Source organism: Gouania willdenowi, chromosome 5, assembly GCF_900634775.1.
Source record: "Gouania willdenowi chromosome 5, fGouWil2.1, whole genome shotgun sequence".
In the NCBI taxonomy this organism is placed as follows: domain Eukaryota; kingdom Metazoa; phylum Chordata; class Actinopteri; order Blenniiformes; family Gobiesocidae; genus Gouania; species Gouania willdenowi.
The window spans coordinates 11,500,887-11,519,165 of record NC_041048.1 but is presented as its reverse complement, the minus strand read 5'-3'; the positions used below and the strand labels follow the sequence as shown (position 1 = coordinate 11,519,165).

Genomic DNA, 18,279 nt, shown 5'->3' with positions numbered 1-18,279 from the left:
CTCCAGCTCTCATTGAGCAGGGGTACACCCTGGACAGTGCGCCAGTCTTCCTAAACAATACATCAAAAAATCTGCGAAATCTGTTGTGGAATAAAATACTTTGGTTCAATCAAGATTTTTAGAAATACAGATTATTGCCTGCACAAATGACCAATCTTTCTACAAACTTCTCCAGAAATGTAAGTTTAAATGTATTTTAAACATACCGTCGATTTCTCTGCAGCTTCTAATGAACATTGACTAATGTTTTTTTTTTTTGGTGACCTTGTCATCTGGGCATATGTTTAATCTACAGGCGAACTAATGGACAGGCATAAAAAAAAGACTGAGCTTCGTAAAAGGTGCTGATTGTCCACTTACAGCTATAATTACATGCACATTATGTGCCTCACCAAGGAAACCTGGATTGACGTAAACACACTTTTACCTGCAACCTAAAAATATATATACTGTACGTTATCCTGGAACAGAGTCGGTAATGGATTTCTTTAAGTGATATATGTTACTGATTTAAAAAAAAATAAAAAATTGTCCAATCTGTAAGACACAAACGTCTTGCTTTGCTCTTTTACATTCAGGCAGCTGCTGAGGCACAGCAGTATGTCCACATTACTAAAAGAAAAAAAGCTCTCTTTTACTAAATTACTAATATTAAATTAATACTAACACTACTAATAATAATTCTTTACCAATATTCCTGTTATCATTGACCATGTGGAGGTTTTGCGTACAGTCTTTGACATTATTATGCTGTGTAGATGCAGAAGAGAAATGAAAAACATAGCTATCACTATCTTAGTACTCAATATCTATTTTGAATTGCAAAAAATCTACAAGTGAATCATTAATGTTCCTTGCCCCCGCTTGAAGGAATACATATTTTTAACCATATCTGTTTGTACAACAAAAACTAACAATGAAATCTATAAAAATAAATAAATAAATAGTATTAGTATGTTATATCTTCTCTCCGTTACTCAACAAAATTTATAACTATTTGTTTCAGAATGTCTAACATGTGTAACTTGTACTAAGCACAAACAAAGACTAATGAAAGGTTACATTTTACAAAGTCTGGCTCTTTTTTAATTATTCTGAAAAACTGAAGGCAATAGCTCAATTATAATACTCACAAAACAAAAAAATGTGAGCTTTTTGAATCAACTGTTTCTCTGGTAGCAAATAACCATCCCTGGTTTCTGATGATGATCACTGCTGTTGGAGCTTATTGTGTTGGACATAATGGCTCCACATTCAGACACATTGTCCAGGTTTACAATTTACATAATGGTTTCACCCTGGCATTTCCAACCTCTGTGTGTACGTGTGTGTGTGTGTGACATAAGAGATACACACACACACACACAATCACAAAAACGAACAGATAGACCAGCACAAGTATTGTGCAGCCCAGGTAAGGTCAGCCTTTTCAGACTGTGGAGCCTTTAGACGCTAAAGACTGAAAGAAGTATTCCAGGCTGGATTCATGTCTGGCTTTTCATTGGGGTTTACTTTTGTCCTTTACTGAAGTAAATTTATGACCTTGACTTGAAGAAAAAACTGAGTTTTTCCCAAGACTTCAATTACGTCTTACCTGAAAATATCTATGTATAAGAACCTTTGGGTCAAATGCCTCTCTTCAGCAGAGCCTAGCTGCTCTTTTGCTGTTTGGGCTTCTTTGTTGATCAAATTAAAAGTCATAAGAAACAGCATTAGATTCTTAATAACACCCTCCACCCTTTATTTCTAAAAATGATTTCAAAGACCCCAAACCACTTCTCTACAGGTTTGCAAAGATCTCCTGTGGCATATACAAACTGACATTATAGGTGTAAGGATGAGTCCACTTTTGACGGGATAGGATTTATTGGTGCTGGATCAGGTCCGGAGCATTCCTGGCCTTATCAAAAAGTTTTGAGATTTCTGGACTGATCCTAATTGGTCCCGGACTGATCCTGCCTATTTGCGGTGGTGTATGACCACTCCGGCTGGATTTGGGTTTCATAATATCCTCAATAGGAGCAGCGTATAAAATCACGACCGGTGTACTGGTGCATTGAAACATTATGAATACATAAATATATCAAAATCAAATGTGGAGATTGCGGCAAACACTTGAACATATATGATTGAAGTAACCAGGGTTGGTGTTATGTATTTAATGGGGGCCCTTCGTTTCTCGTGATCCACTTCAGTGTCTGTTGATTAACTTGATTCTCTTAACAGCGTCTATCGAAAATGTTCTAACATCTATAGTTTGCATCGCACCGTCCATAGTAAGTCACCAGTATTTTTTGGGATACTACGTGGACCGTAACACTTCAAAACAAAACTTAAAATTGACAAGGCTTTTTACAAGCTGAAAGAACCTCAGACTGCAGGAGCGGCACCAGAAAAATAAACCCCTGCCTAAACAGTCCTATAGCTCTAAGGCAAGGCAAGGCAAGGCAAATATATTTGTATAGCGCATTTCATACACAAGACAATCAAATGTGAGACCATTACAATAGTCCAGTCTGCTAGAGATAAAAGCATGGAACAGCTTCTCCTGATCTTTCTGAGTCATTAAACATTTCATTGTTCTTTAGGTAGTAGAAGCTGTTATTGTGATAAATTTGATCTGGCTGCTGAATGTCAGATCTGAGTCAATCAGAACACCAAGGTTTCGGACTTGATTTTTTAGCTTTTAATGATCGAGACTCCAGGTACTCACTGACAGCAGTCCTCTTTTCCTTGTTACCAAAGACAATTACATTCATCCTGTCATAATTTAGTTAAAGCAGTTTACCTTTTTTAAGAATTCACACAACACCTCTATGGGACCATAGTCATCTGGGTTCAGTGATAGAAGTTGTTGTGTGTCATCTGCATAGCTCTGATAATCAACCTATCAGTTCTGTAGAATTTGTCCAAAAGAAAGCATATAAAACAGAAAGGTGCGGCAACCTAAGGGGTGCAGTGATTGTGTGCTTATTTGTCCCCTATCTCAATTTAGCAAACGGGGTACGAGTGGATAATGCCAAAGACTAATGACCGTCCGACTCATGGCCAAGCTACAACTGCCTTGTTATAACATGACAAAAATGATAATTCCAGATAAGAACTATGAGCATTTGTCATGACATCACTTGCCCATTGATCACTGTGAATTCCTTCAGAAAGGAAAAACATGGAAAACGTAAAACAAAAAATTCACATTTTGACTAGTGACAAACTGTTTTCTCGGTGTCAGTCATAAAACTTCAGTTGAAAACCACTTTGTACCATCTCCACCATGCGCTGTTCAATTTGCTCCGCAGGTGGAGTTTTTTTTCTCTTCATTTAATTCAGTCAGCAGACATTTACAAAACTCCACGACATGATCATGCATAAATTGCACTACATAATGAATCAATTAGATAATGTGTTGCATTTTTAATAATTGCATTTTCATACCCGTGAAAAGATTAGGAATACACAAGAAGATGTGTAGTAATTGAGACATTTTCGACTAAATTATTCAAAAGAAATCTACTGCCAATGCATACTGGCAATATTGAAGAAGTTTAAAGGACAAAACTTCAGTGAGTAAGAAGATAATACAGGACTGGATGGGACACACATTTAGACCCAAATCATGAAACTAATTTTAATTTAATTTAATTTTTTATAAAATTTTAATTACTTAATTAATCCCTGAAGGGAAATTATGTTACACTATTTTTAGGGACATGCTTCTCACACACACAGGCCCGAATCACACACATGCACAAACAGGACCTGTGAACATGCATCAATGGAGAGATGTCAGAGTGGGGCTGCTTCCACAATGAAGGGAGCGCACCAGAGCAGTGTTGGGGTTTGATGCCTTGCTCAAGGGCACCTCGACAGTGCTCGAGAAGTGCCCTGGCACCTCTCCAGCTACCAGAACAACTTCTGTATTATGGTCCGCATTGGGACTTGAACCAGCCAACCCATGTCTCTACGGACTGAGCTACTGCCGCCCTCGACAACATTGGAATTTATTTAGTTCTATACCAGTAAAAAACACAAAAAAGTGTTTTCAATCAACTGGGAAACGGCAGTGTTAAATTGGATGTCAAATCATTCCAGAGGCATTTTCACTTAATTCCCGGTGTCAGTTTCTATTTGAATCAATGATCCACCTTTGTGTTCTGACACTTATTTTACAGAGGGAACATCTTTGAGGAGCACATTATCTAAACCGGCAGCATGGGAGCAAAGAGCTGTATTTTAGAAACTCTATAATTCCTCCACCTTGCCTGAATTCATGTAACATCGCTGAACTTCAGGAACACTTTCAAGTTCTTCTTGCCATTCAAAGCACATAGCCTTTGTGGGGCTTGGAGGAAAGATTAAGAGCGGAGTGGAATCATAATAAAGGTGATTGCGGATGTCGCTTGAGATATATTGCCTCCAGGCATACAAAGGAGCGATCTCACTTCATAAAACAAAGAAATGATTTTCACAAAAAGCAAAGCAGCAGAAAAACCAGATGACACAGATGGAAGGCAAAGAGTGCTTAAAATAAAAAAATATACATGTATATAAAAAAACGGTCCGTCATTGATAGAGTACAGAATGTTTCACTTCCATGGAAATAATTATATAATTAATTTTTTAAAAGACATGATAGAGAGATGAAAGAGACAACATTACTGTAACAAAAATGGAAAAAGTGGCATAGGATTTCAAACATTTAGGTCAAGGATATTATTAAAGATGCCACGACAAAAAACAATGAAACATTATCCCATGAGTCTAATCTTGATTGTAGAGACAAATACTTAAAGGCCACCAAAGGCAACATGTGCATACGTCAGAATATGTAGAACTAAATTAAGCACAGTGAAATATATAGGAAGGTAATTCAAACGCACGTTTAATTTCGGAATAGTTTCCTAAGAATGATTCATTAAAGAAATATGCCAAGATGCCACATATGCATCAATCAAATGCAAAGGCAATGGTTCTGGTCTTATTAAAAACATAAATACAGATTAAGAACGGCAGTGCCTTCAATCTGTCAATTACTCACCCCAGCGTCGTCATGGTGACAATGGTGTACCAGAAGGAGGCTGGAATGCTGGTGAACTTGCTGGAGCTGGAGCCTTTCTCTGCGTAGAACATGACAGTGGCGAAGATAATGATGGCCATGGTGAGCGAGAACAGGAGGAATCCCAGTTCTGAAGCACAGCTCTTGAGCGTATAACCAAGGATGCGAAGGCCTTGCGAGTGGCGGGAAAACTTGAAAATACGGAACACGCGAAAAACACGAAGCGTCACAAAGGCGCCGCTCACGTCCTCGTTGTTGGTCATGACCAGGCCAATGTAGTACGGCAAAATGGCCACCACGTCAATGATGCTCATCACGGAGCGCATGAAACGGTAACGACTTGGTGCTGCAAACAAGCGCATCAGGTACTCCACGGTGAAGATCATAACGCAGGCGGTGTCCATGCAGAAAAACGCCACTGTGTAGCGCTCGCCGCATGGCATGTCTTTATGATTGGCCGTGGATCCACATGGAACCGTCTCCACTACATTGGTGATGACCGAGACGGCGATGAAGAAACCAGTGACGTAGTAGAAGACCAGGGCCATTGTGGAAGTGTGAGGGTTCTCAAATGCCCGCCACATGGTCTCTCTAAAGTTCATGTTGGGCAGCTTTATGTCTTTGTTCTCCTCCTGATCGTCCTGCAATCGCTCCAAGTTCTCCCTCTTTCTGTCCTTGTACTCTTCATAGCAGCAGTCCCCAATAATCTCAGGGATGATGCCAAAGAAAATCAGCTCTTCATCATAGGCTGAGATGCACTCATGACGGGGGTAGTGGAGTTTTCCAGTTCGGTAGAAATTGAGGATGCTTCTGAAGGCGTCTGGGTCCCGGTCAAAGAAGAACTCCTTGGTTTCCTCGTTGTAAAAAAAGTCTTTCTCTGTACTGCCAAGTAGAGTGTCTGGGTAACGATCCAGAGTGGTTCTCCAGGTCTGAAAACGACGGCCGCTCACATTAAGGATGATCAACTCATCTTGTTTCCTGCTGTTGTCTCTGGGTGCTACAGGCATGGGGCAGTTGGCAATGGGCATCCAACCAATGGCTGCTGCCCTGGCAAAGGGGAGCCATGCTGCCACGCCTGCTGCCATCACGAAGGACTGTCTTCCTTAATTCAGACTTCACAGTCTTCAACACAAACCAGCATCTAAAACACAACAAAAATGATAGAAGCAGTGTGAAGGTGAAAGTTAACAGCTGCAAATTAGACGGCAGTCAGATCAATGTTGTCAAAAATCGTTACACCATGAGCTACAGATCAGTTCGTCAACTCGTTCCTCTATTACATTCCCTGTCACTTTGTGCAGGTCTCTTCCAAATCCAAAAAGAGTATGCCTAAATGTCACCATGCTTCAGGGAAAAAAACTTGATAAATGACAGCGAAAAGGCACAAATATCAATGATACGTGACAAGTAAGCCTGCACACAGTGGGGAAAGCTTTATATGAGAAATGAAAACTACTTCTTGACTAAAATCCATTTCATTGTGACAGCTTGTGTGTCGGATGCCGGTTTAATTACTTGGAGTTGCAAGCCAATGATACTCATTTGTGACTAAACCAACAGCTCAGTGCAGCTTAGTGTGCAATGAATAAAGAGAACCGGAAAATAGCATTAACAGTCTTCATTTTGTTGACTAAACATTTTCGTCATAGTTTTCGTCGATTACATTTTTAAAAAGTTACAATAAGTACAAAAAAAGAAAAATGTATCAATTTATTGATGTTTTCTATTAGAATAAGTAATAAAACAAAACAATAATTTCTTCACATGGGGCAAAATTCAATCATCTCTCAAATGATCATGTGGTTTTACACATTGATCACATCCAATCTGTCTGTGTGTATCTCCAAATATTAATACCATTCCATAGCAGGTTGATAAACGGTAAATTAATCTTTAAAAAGTGCATAAACTCTTATGCCGTATATTTTAGTCAACTATGTCTGTGAGTGATTTAGTCGAATAAAAACTAGGCTATAACTGAAATAGTCCTGATGACTACATATTGACTATGACTAGAAGTAAATAAAAAATGGTGTCAAAATTAACGCTGGTAACAAAAGCAGCAGTAATTATATCTTCTTTCCTTTTCCTTTTTGTGAAACCACTGAGTTATTACAGTAATCTAACCAAATTTTGAATAATAATTATTTATGATCTCGATTTCGATGCATTTAATAATAATAATAATAATAATATTATTATTACTATTATTATTATTATTATTATTATTATTATTATGCAGCAATTGTATATAGCGCTTTTTGGGTGGGAACTAAAGCTGCTTTACAAAATAAAGAAAAATAATGTAAAAAAGAAATAAGAAAGGTTAAGGTAAAGCAAGTTTGATACCTTTTATGCTAAATTACATTGATTTGTAAGTGTGTAACATTTAACCTAATATATTTTTAATGACTTTTTTCATATCTATCAAATTAGCGCACAACTTAAACACACACTTGGTAATTCCTCCATCGTTTTTAGAGAGACGATAAAACACAGTGTGCTCACCAATAATGGGATTGTTCAAAAAAAGGAACATATTTCCAACTCCTGCCAACACAAAACCCGAGAGTTTCCAGGAACAGTTAAAGGAGCTCAGGTCCATCCAGCGGTGCTGAAGCCCCGGGCAGCAGCTCCTCCTCCAGACGGACACACGCGCACCGAGGCGGGCTGTCAGAACCAACCCGACACGGAGGAGAATCTGCTTCGTTTGGTTGATGATCCAAAGGAAAAGGAAGAGCACGAGGGTGATGAGGAAGTCTACATCCTGGCTTCTTCTGTTCCCTGACGGTGTTTGTAAAGTGAAGGAGAGGCGCAGCTTCTCTCCTACATGTGCGCAGAGCTCATTGTAGCAGCTGCTTATCATCATCTGCCCTCCGCCTCTCCTCTCCCGGCCTCCATCATCATCATCAACATCATCATCATCATTACACACACACACACACACACGCACAACCATACTACGTTTTGGCCAGACTTCAAATCCTGGAGACATTTAAAGCCAGTCCATTATCATAGCTTGAATATGCTTCCAAATAGGTTTATATAGTCCTCCTCTATGTATTATGAAAATCTTGATTGCAACTTTTGATTTACTCTTCAGTTTTTGGATGACAATATTGAGTTTAAACTTATTACTTTCAACTTTTTATTATTAATTATTAAAGGCACACTGTGTAACTTTTGGCCACGAGTGGCGCTAGACCTGTAACTTTCACGTCAAGCGCTCCTAGTGGCCACAAAGCGCCACAGCACTGTCGCAAAAATCAACAGTCAGTCAGTCGGGCCAGCCTCCCTTTTGATTGTGTATGCAGACAGTAGTTGACCTGTAACTTCGGAATAAGGATTGGCTCTAAGGGCTGGGTCAATCAGGCCGGGGTGCGAAGCGGGGCTGGGCTAGCGCCGCGGCTGGAGGACCAGCGGCCACTGCCGCTGCCCTCCTCTCCCGCCGCTGGAGGCTCGGCCCTTTTTGGGCGGATCTTCCCAGCTGCGGTGTTCGTCGGGGTCCCCCCTGTCCACCGCGCCGACCCCCGGCAAAGGGGGCCGATGTCGGCGAGGAGGCCAGGGAGTCGTAGTAGTACCTTAGTAATACTGACTCCAAGGGATTATACTGACGCCGAGTACTGACTCTGAGGGGTTATACTGACTCCGAGGGGTTATACTGACTCTAATGGGTTATACTGACTCCGAGGGATTATACTGACCCTAATGGGTTATACTGACTCCAAGGGGTTATACTGACTCCAAGGGGTTATACTGACTCCAAGGGGTTATACTGACTCCGAGGGATTATACTGAGGGATAAACGGACTCCGAGAAGTTATACTGAGTCTGAGGGGTTATTCTAACTCTGATTGGTGATACTAAGATTGGTTATACTGACTCCGAGGGCTTATATTTAGGGGTTATACTGACTCTGAGGGATTCAGTTTATGCATCCTCACTTGAATTTCTTTTGAAAAACAGTTTGTCTATGGTTATAACTACTTCTACAATTGTATTATATATGTAAGGCTTAAATAGGAGTTCATTTCTACGATTATTTAGATATTCCAGGCAATAACCCAGTGTCAGAGCTGCTTACTCAGTGGTAAAAAAAAGTCAGTGTTAGCATCATAACAGCAGAAACACTTCTGAAGCTGATGAAACCATGTTAGGCAAGTGTTATTGCACATGAAGATTAGGATGAGTCATTGCAGTTTAATGATTGTGTTCAGGATTACTTTACACCAGTGAGACAGATGAACCAAACCGCTCTTTTAATAAATTAAATGCTTAATATTTGTTAGTGTGTTAGTTTACCATCCTGTCCCACTCTTTTAGAGTAACTCATCTCTTATGTTTCAGATCTATTTTGGCCTTCACTCTAGTTCACTCTGAAAGACTTGGTCATGAGCCAAACACCTCCTGGTGCTTATGCTCTATTCCATACTTTTCATTCATCATTTTTCCTCCCACCTCAATAGGCTCCTATAGGTTTCAGCCCCTGAGGGAGTTAACAGCAGTACCAGATGTAAGCATGTATTTCAACCTTTGGGTTTATGCATGTCTGTACATAATTAAAACATGCTAATCTATCTATTAAACCAAGGACTGTCTGTCTGTCTGTCTGTCAGTGGAGCGAATATCTCCCTGACGTAGTATCAGTGTCTGTTCGAGCTGAAACTTTTTTATAAGCTGGCACACACGCCGAGTGTGTGCGTCCATTATTTTGGACATATTTGGTGATTACGTTCAAAAGGTTTTATTTTGAAATCACTGCGGAATCAACGCGGACGGAGGGTTAGAGGGGGGAGGGGCGTCTGAGCAGCGGCATTCACACACACACACACACACACTATGTGTTTATAGACGAATTTATTCTCAGTCTGCTCACTAAGTTACATCTGTTAAATATATTAATTACTAACCTTGGATGATAAGCACCCCTGCACTAAGAAATGTTAAATGCTAAATAAATAGTTTTATTTGTACAAATTTATGTATTTTATCAGACTCTACCTAAACAGCCACATTGGTGCAAACTTTATTGATCAATATAGCATGCTCATGTAAATAAAATTAGACCAGGGAAATCGCAAATGCTATTTTACTTTGCACCCGCAAATATATCTCTTTATAACGTCACAGAGTATGTACACCTCTTTGTGCATCCAACCTTCAAACACATACTCATTTGGCCATAATTGACAACTCTACCTAAGCTCCATGAATACATACTTCCGACTGGCACTGTACAAGTTAATTTTAACAATAGCAACCCCTGATGGCAGGCTATAGGTTATTAAACCCTTTTAGCTGCAGCAACAGAAGACCCCCCACACACACACACACACCCACTGGCATCTTATACACTCAGTCATGCTTCAGAATAGCAATTACTGGCTGTGTTTATTTGTGCTCCTCCTGTACAACACGCAACTATAATTGTAAACCATAACGAACACACGATTGACTACCATCTGTCATAATCACAGTCTGAGGGTCAGACGTGACTGCTTACAGCCCTTGTTACGTGCAGGGAGGATACAGAAAGCACCTTGGACGTGTTCAATCTCATGCTTCCATCCAGAACTCTCCACTGTATATAAACAGCTCAGGGGGGCTGGCTGTGGCTGCCTGAAGAGGCTATTTGAAAGGGTGGCCTTCATAGTGAAAGTGGCTATGATGATGGAAATAAAGGTAGAGAAATGCTGTGTGGATTCAATTAAAGAACAAAACATAATCAATTGCTGGACTTCAATGTACATTCTCATATTAAAATTAAATTAGAGAGAATTACAGTTGTTGGTAAACTGGATCATAGATAAACTGGCATTGAATGTCTCAAAAACAACGTGCCTCATAGTTGGAACCAAGGGTGGACTGGCCATCTGGCATACCGGGCATCATCCCGGAGGGCCGTCGACCCAAAGTGGGCCGGTCCAGTCCGCTGCGTTTCTTTTTTTGATGAGTGAGTGTAGGCAGACATGATAACAGGTATCCAATAATGGTCTAAAAGTGGCAAAAACATGGCAAGAAAAGTGAAATAAAAATGGGCAAATACAGAGGAACCAGGTGGTATGTAATGGAAAAGTGTAGCTTAAATGGGTGAAATGTGGCAAACAATTATGAAGGGCAAAAATGTAGAACAAGAAGAGGCAAAATGTATGGGAAAAAGGAAACCATTGATATTTATTGGGCAAAAGTTAGCTTATTTGGATGAAAAGTGGCCCCAAAAAGTAAAGAGAGTACAAAAATTGGATAAAAGTGTCAAAAATGAGGAATATATTTGCCAATAAATGTCCATTTTTTTCTTATTTTTTGTCAATTTTTGCAAAGCCTGAAAAAAGTGTCAGAACTTCTTGAAAAGGGGCAAAAATATGATAAAGAAAGTTGCAAAATGGCCAAAGGAAATAGGTAAAAATGGGTTAAAAAGTTTCTGGGGGATAATAATTAAAATTAAGACATAAAGAGCCGCATGTTGAGAATCACTGACTTAATAATGACTTCTACATGGTGTAGCTGATAATGTTGTAGTCTGGATAGAAAATGCCAGGGCTGAAATGTTGTCCCTGTCCACTCCTGATTGGAACTACTCATTGTTTACATTCTGAACCAAAACTTGAGCTCCAAATAAATCAGATTTAATTATAGCAAGTTGAGGATGTCAAACTTTTAGGTGTTGTAATAGACCATGAGACTATATTGGGACAAGCAGGTACAACCATTGGTTCTTAAAATGGGAAGTACTGTGTCTCTTTTTAAAAAGTGTGCAAAGTAAAATGAATTCAAGCTTTGTTTTTTTTCTCAATTAGACTATTGCTCTGTAGTCTGGTCCAGCATATCTATCAGCAATTTTGAAAATATGCAGCTGGTCCAGAACAAAGCGGCACAAGTGGCTTTGTCATGTGGGCACAGGAAAAATGTCATTAAAATGCATCAAAATCGTATATTTGAAGTAAAGATTATTATATTCATTGGTGGTCTTTCAATGGAATATTATAACAACTAACACTCTTTTTTGTTTATACCAAAAGCTTTCTTTCAGTACAGAAACACATTCTTACTCAACTAGGCATGGAGTTAATGGTTGTTTTATTTTACCCAAAGTAAGAACGTCATTAGTACTGCGTTCAGTAACATATAAAGCTATTCATGAATGGTATTCATTACCAAATGACAAACAACATAATATTTGTCATTTTAAAAAAAAATCCCAAAAGAGATATTATTTATTAAGAAACTTTAGTGCCAAACACTAATTCTAATACATAGCATTTATGTCTGTTGTTATTGATTTTGTTTGAGTTGTAGTTGTTGATATGTCTGTTTTGTTGGTGTAATGTGATTATTATTTTCATTGTATAAATTCTATTGTCAGTGTAATTTGTGGACCTTAGGAAGAATAGCTAATAGCTTTATGCTTAAAGAGTAAGTAAACCTCAAACCAACATTTTTTCTGCTGAAAATGTATGTATTTGGTATTGATCCTAGTCCCACTCTTCACATTTTAGTAAAAGTATTTTCATTTTGCGTATTTAGCTGTAAAATGTCCAGTATACTGGCCACTAAGGGTTGAACGCCGGCTATTACAACTGAGTTTTGCTATTGGTTGAACAGTGAGCCCTTGAAACCCCTGCATCATCACTTTAACTGTTGGCCCCACCTCTCCTATAAAACCTGACACCCACCTCCTTGCAAACTGTAGCCAGTAGGTTGGATTGTTAGCTAGCAGTTGTGATGGGTTTTGATTCTGTGTGTGCGGGGACAAAGGGGAAGGGGCGGTTACTGAAAGTAGTCTTTCTGCTACAGCAGTAATGCCCATAATCAAGGCTTTTTTTTTAAATTTCCCTCCTAGTGGCAGCTCAGCAAAAGGCAGGGGTGTACTTACCCTTTAAGATAACAGGGATCATAATAAATAAACAAATAAATTCCAAAACATTGAGTAAAACACACATGAACCAGAGGGGTATCTCATCAAAGTGTTCTTAGTAGAGCCAGGCCTACGGTTTAAACCTGGATTATTCAAGCCGTCCATGACCATTGCTGACCATGGCTTTTCCCATTCCACCAAACTCTTCTCAGCTTGGAGCTCCCCAGCTGAGCCAAGCCAGCTGACAATGTTTAGCTAAAGTGCACATCTTCATAAGACCCACAAGATCAATCACAGATTTCATGATTAGAGACGTGAGGGCGTTTAGAGAGAGAGTTGCGACAACGAAAGTTCGAAATAGACTCAAATAGTTCCCGGAAGTTATTGATGGGCTATTTGAATCCTTTGATTCCGAGTGACATACCTGGGGTTTTAGGTGTATTGTCATCATTAACTGCATTGATTTACAATATTTATTCAGTACACCATCATATGCACACATACACAGTACGCCATCATATGTTATTAATGTATTATTAATTAAATAGCCACTATGATTATTTTAACGTCTTACCGTTCAAAAGTCCATCACAAACTGTCTCCTCCGCTTTAGCTCCATTGAGCTGCAGCAGTCAACTGCTCACTTCTAGGAACTATTGTGAGGCTCCATGAACAGCCATTGCTGTAAAAAAGAAAACGGACCGTTGGAGTGAACAAAGTTGTCGCAACTCTCTCTCTTAACACTTGTCTGCGTTTAATAAAAAACAATGATGTAACTCTCAATTGAATATTATGTAATTTATTAGACTTGTGAGTGTTTGATGAACTCAGCACTAAACATTAAATTCAAATGAACGGAGGGAGCAGCTCAACGATGCTGTTCGCAGCTGGATGTCACGTCCAACACTGCAGTTGCTCCCTTAAGTGCACAGCGCACGAGAGGTGCGTGCACTGTGTGCACATCCCGAAAAGTGATAGTATATTTTTGTCATGGGGGAGTCTTAGTGCTCTGCCCTGTGACGCTCCCTGAAAAGCCCCTCCTTCTCTGTAAATCCAGAGCTTTCTCATTATTGATCTCTGATCAATGAATGGACATTTATACCTTGCGGTAAACGGAGGCGATAGATACGCAAGTATCCTTATAAAGACATATTATTAGGTTTAAATACATGGAGACCGTGATCATCTCATTAAAAAGTATGGGACACATTAAACTTTTAAAATACCATATTAAAGTGGTATTTATTTTAGATTCTAAGTATAAAATAAGCCTTTTTGACTCCTTTTTCCTTTTGTAGATCTTTGTTGAGTGTTTTAAAGCATAACTAAATGACTTCTTTCAAAATTATGATGTGGTTTTTTGAGAGTGCGTCTGCATTGGTCGGGAGCAGGTTTGCGCCACGGACTGTGTTACTATGGTAACTAAGGTGTTTTCTCGTTGATGAAACTGCCGTTCCAAATAGAACCCGGCTTAATGGAGCCGGACTCTCATGTTAGACCTGGACTTAACCCTGAGCTGGGTTTGATGAAATACCCCTCAGGTGTCTTATTTATTTTTTAACCTGTTTTCACCTGTGTTCCAAAGGGCACAAAGCAGGGAAAGAGCCACGCCATGTTTTCAAGTATAAATCCATATCCTGTAGCTTTTAAATCTTCTGGTTTTTCTTTCTTGCGTAAACACACAAACCAACATCAACTCTTTATCTGTAAAGCATACAAAAACACATCACACACACACACACACACACACACACAATCATTCACACTCATCTCTGCCAGCCTTGTCTCCTCCACCGAGATTTAAAAGAAATCTTTCAGCGCACAGATGAAAGACACAGAGATAAAAGAACGCTAAGACTTTTTCACATTTCTCTCATCTTGGCCATTATTTAGCACAGCTTCAATATGTTTCCTCACACCACCAAATGCCAATATTCCAGTGCCTATGCTGAAGATCATTTTTCCCCACTTCTGCAGCTTTCTCTGACATGTTCAAACCTCGAGGGTAGCAGTTGAACTTTAGAGGAGAGCATTTACCTGCAATTTTTCACACTATTTTGCATAGGCAGGTGACAGCAGGGGCATTCAAATGTTGAAAACAGAATGTAAGAGAAATGATTCTTTAAAAAAAAAAGTGGTTATATAGAGGAAAGCAGATGCAGCTAAAATCATATCCTGATTCCAACCAATACTAGATTATATATTGTCATTTTATGCAACATAATTCAATAAATAACAAATAATCCTTCCCAGCCTTTTCTCTAAACTAACGAGTTTCTGTTGTAGTGTGAAGTGGAAAAAAAAGATTCAATAAAACAGCTTTAGTGCATTTTATTCCAAGATCATTTGTTGTTCTGAAAATAATGTATTGAAATTCACCTGATGGGGGGAAAAAAGCCCACACCCATTTATCATTTCAATATGCAGTGTTGAGTCTAAATAGAGTCTGAGCAGTACGTTGACATTTGTAACCTCGGGTATAATAAATCAGTATGTTCGTCATTCAGATCGCACTCGGTGATGTAACATACCTGCAGTAGCTATCTCTGTTATTATGTTGATCCAAGGTTTTGCAGCAGCTATGACTTAAGCTGAATGACAAAAACAGTTATATAAATTGTTGGAGACTGACAATTTATATAATATAATTCTGTAGGCTAAACAACTTGACACAACTCATATCCGTCTGAATTCCTTTTCATTTCGACTGAGGCCGTTAATTGCCTGATTATAAGGAGATCTTTTTATTTTTCTTTTGAATTATTACTGTATTGAAATTTTTAGGCTATTTAGAGCAATGCTGCTGTTTCAAGAAGTTTCTTTGGTTGAGCTCTCAAAAATGCATCTCTTTACTTCTGTTGCTCTGACATTGTCATTGATTTTTCTGCACAATGATGAGAAAATGCTTTCTTAGTTTTCACCAAACTCACAGTTTTCATGGTTTTGCTAAAAACAGTTTTTTCGTGTCTTTATTGAAGGCCTTAGGAGGTGTAATGAATGATGTGCCCAGTGGAGTTTGAACCAGAGACTGATTGATTAATTGGTGCGGTCGTTTAACTGGTCCGATTCTAGCAATCATTGAATAATCGACATAAGGTTAAAGTTGCAGTATGTATGTTTTTTTTGTGTCATTTGGTCAAAAATCCATAATTATCTTTGAGCATATTGTAAACCAAAGTGTTTTGAGTAGACAATAAATCTCTTCTCCTGGCCCTAAGGTTTAGAAATCCAGGAGTGTGACGCTGGATTTCAGACAATCAGAGATCTTTCTACAAACGTGTGTGCTCCATGAGCTGCTTTGGGCCTTACTATTGGCTGCTCGAGCTGCTTGTCAAAAATCTATGCTCGTTCACAATCTGAGAGTAGGGAAAGTGCATTGGCAGATGTTCCAGAAGGGCCTAGTTTGGTTCTTCTTAGCCATTATTGTTATCCCATTTCTCATCTAAATAAGGGTTCTTCGCCCTTGTGTCTAACCGCAGTTCTCCCGCTCCTGTGCTCCCATGTTATGTTATAAATGTTATGTGATTGTCTTTTTATGTTTTCTTGGACGGGATGAAACTGAAATGTAATTTTGTTGCTCTGTAACATGTGCAATGACAAATAAACTCAACTCAACTCAACTCAACCCCATTGCGGCGTTAGGCACACTGGTTACAAGGCAAACCAAACAGAAAAGGACAGACGTGGCGAAACAACAGTCTAAAGTCTCAAACATACTCAGGAGAAACGGAGAGCTTTGCTTCCTAGCGGATGCCCCACATACTGGTTTCAGAAGGAAAGTGAGAACAGACGGGATACATCGAGTGTAAACCATGAGAAGCTTACCCAAGATGGAGTGAACAGACACAATTAATTTTGTAGTCTGGATGCGGAGTGTTGATTGTCACTCTGTGGTGATCGGCTGCTCTAAAACACCACAAAACTCAACCAATAACACAAGATAAAGTCCCTACATTTGTCACCAGTCTCTATTGAGAAAAATGTCTAAGCTATGCGTGTTCACAAGTATAACGGTGAAGGCACAATAACTTTTGTTCATGGAAGGGAGGGGGAGCATTGTTGTTTCTCACAGTTCTGCATACTGCAGCTTTAACTCAATTCAATTCAACTTTATTTGTATAGTGCAAAATACAACAAAGTCATCTCAATACGCTTAACAAAATATAAAATTCATAATAAGAAAAAAAAAACCCAACAAGATCCACATGAACAAGCGATAGTGGGAAGACATACGGCTAAACCCGACAGGCATTTATTGTAATAAAGTTTTCACAAGTTTGCCTTTTATTATTTATCAGTGGCTTTACAGTCCTTATATTGACAGTGACAGTGAAACACTACTTGTTGTAGTGTTTCGTACTTAGTCATATTTTGGGTATTATAAGAATTTGTGTTTATGTACAGTATATATATATTGTGTATATCAATGTTCTTATTTTATATATCAACCATGTATCAGATATTGGCAGATACATCAGAGATTGCCTTTTTAAAACCCCTAATATCGGTATCGACGTCAGCCCTAAAAAGCTGGATCTCCTATAGCTATACCAGGTAGGAGAACTTCCAACAGACACTTCAGTTTACAAGGGCCAGATTGAGGAGACATGATCCAAGCCTGAAGACAGTTTGGTTTGCCAGGAAAATTTCTTTAACCAGCGAGAATTAGTCTAGCTGCAACTATAGCCTGGCAAGGAGTAATCTGAAAGGGTTGATATACTACGTATATTGCTATTGAGGACCAGGTGTGGGTCAGGTGATTGATGTGAGCTGGAGGGGGAGGGGCTACAGACAGTGGAAAAGTACTGGGAGAAGAGGATTCAAGAGCAGCAAGACAGCACCTTGACAACTCTTTTCCATGTACTCGAAGTGAAAATTCGTTCAATACTTTCCTTTTTTGTCATTTCTAATCATTCCTAAGAAACAAGGCAAAAGTCTTCAATGACAGGTTGAGTGGTGGCCAAGGATAGATGAGGGCTGTTGGAACAACATCTTCAAATCAGCTAAAGTAAATTTACTGTAGAAAAGATTTAGTTTTCTGTGGATAATTGAATAACCTTGTAAAGCACAGCATGTTTTCTTACTGTTTGTGAAGGTTTTGCCTTTAACCTTCACATAAGTGGATTGAGTACGCTGTAACCTCATTAACTTGTTGTTGAACATTAACACGATAAAACACTCTTCACAGCACTAAACAAGTAAGCTAACTTTCTGATCTGTTTTCATCAGTGTGCTTTGTATAAATGCAAGTCTAATGTATGAGACCACTGCACCAAAATCTGCACAAACAATAAAAACAGAACAACTAAAAAAAAAAAAAAATATATATATATATATATATATATATATATATATATACAGTATATAT

At 38.9% G+C, this 18,279-nt stretch overlaps 1 protein-coding gene across 1 annotated transcript in view; it reads right to left on the bottom strand.

Annotated features, from left to right (window-relative positions):
• LOC114463415 (potassium voltage-gated channel subfamily D member 3-like) overlaps positions 1 to 7,874 on the bottom strand; it is a 99,589-nt gene extending 91,715 nt beyond the window's left edge. Inside the window, exons 1-2 of the mRNA XM_028446961.1 lie at positions 7,565 to 7,874; positions 5,039 to 6,197 (exon numbers count right to left, since the gene is read on the bottom strand). Coding sequence (XP_028302762.1) covers positions 5,039 to 6,141 — 1,103 coding nt within the window. The 5' untranslated portion in view covers positions 6,142 to 6,197; positions 7,565 to 7,874. The remainder of the gene's footprint in view (positions 1 to 5,038; positions 6,198 to 7,564) is intronic.
• Positions 7,875 to 18,279: the final 10,405 nt, after the last annotated feature.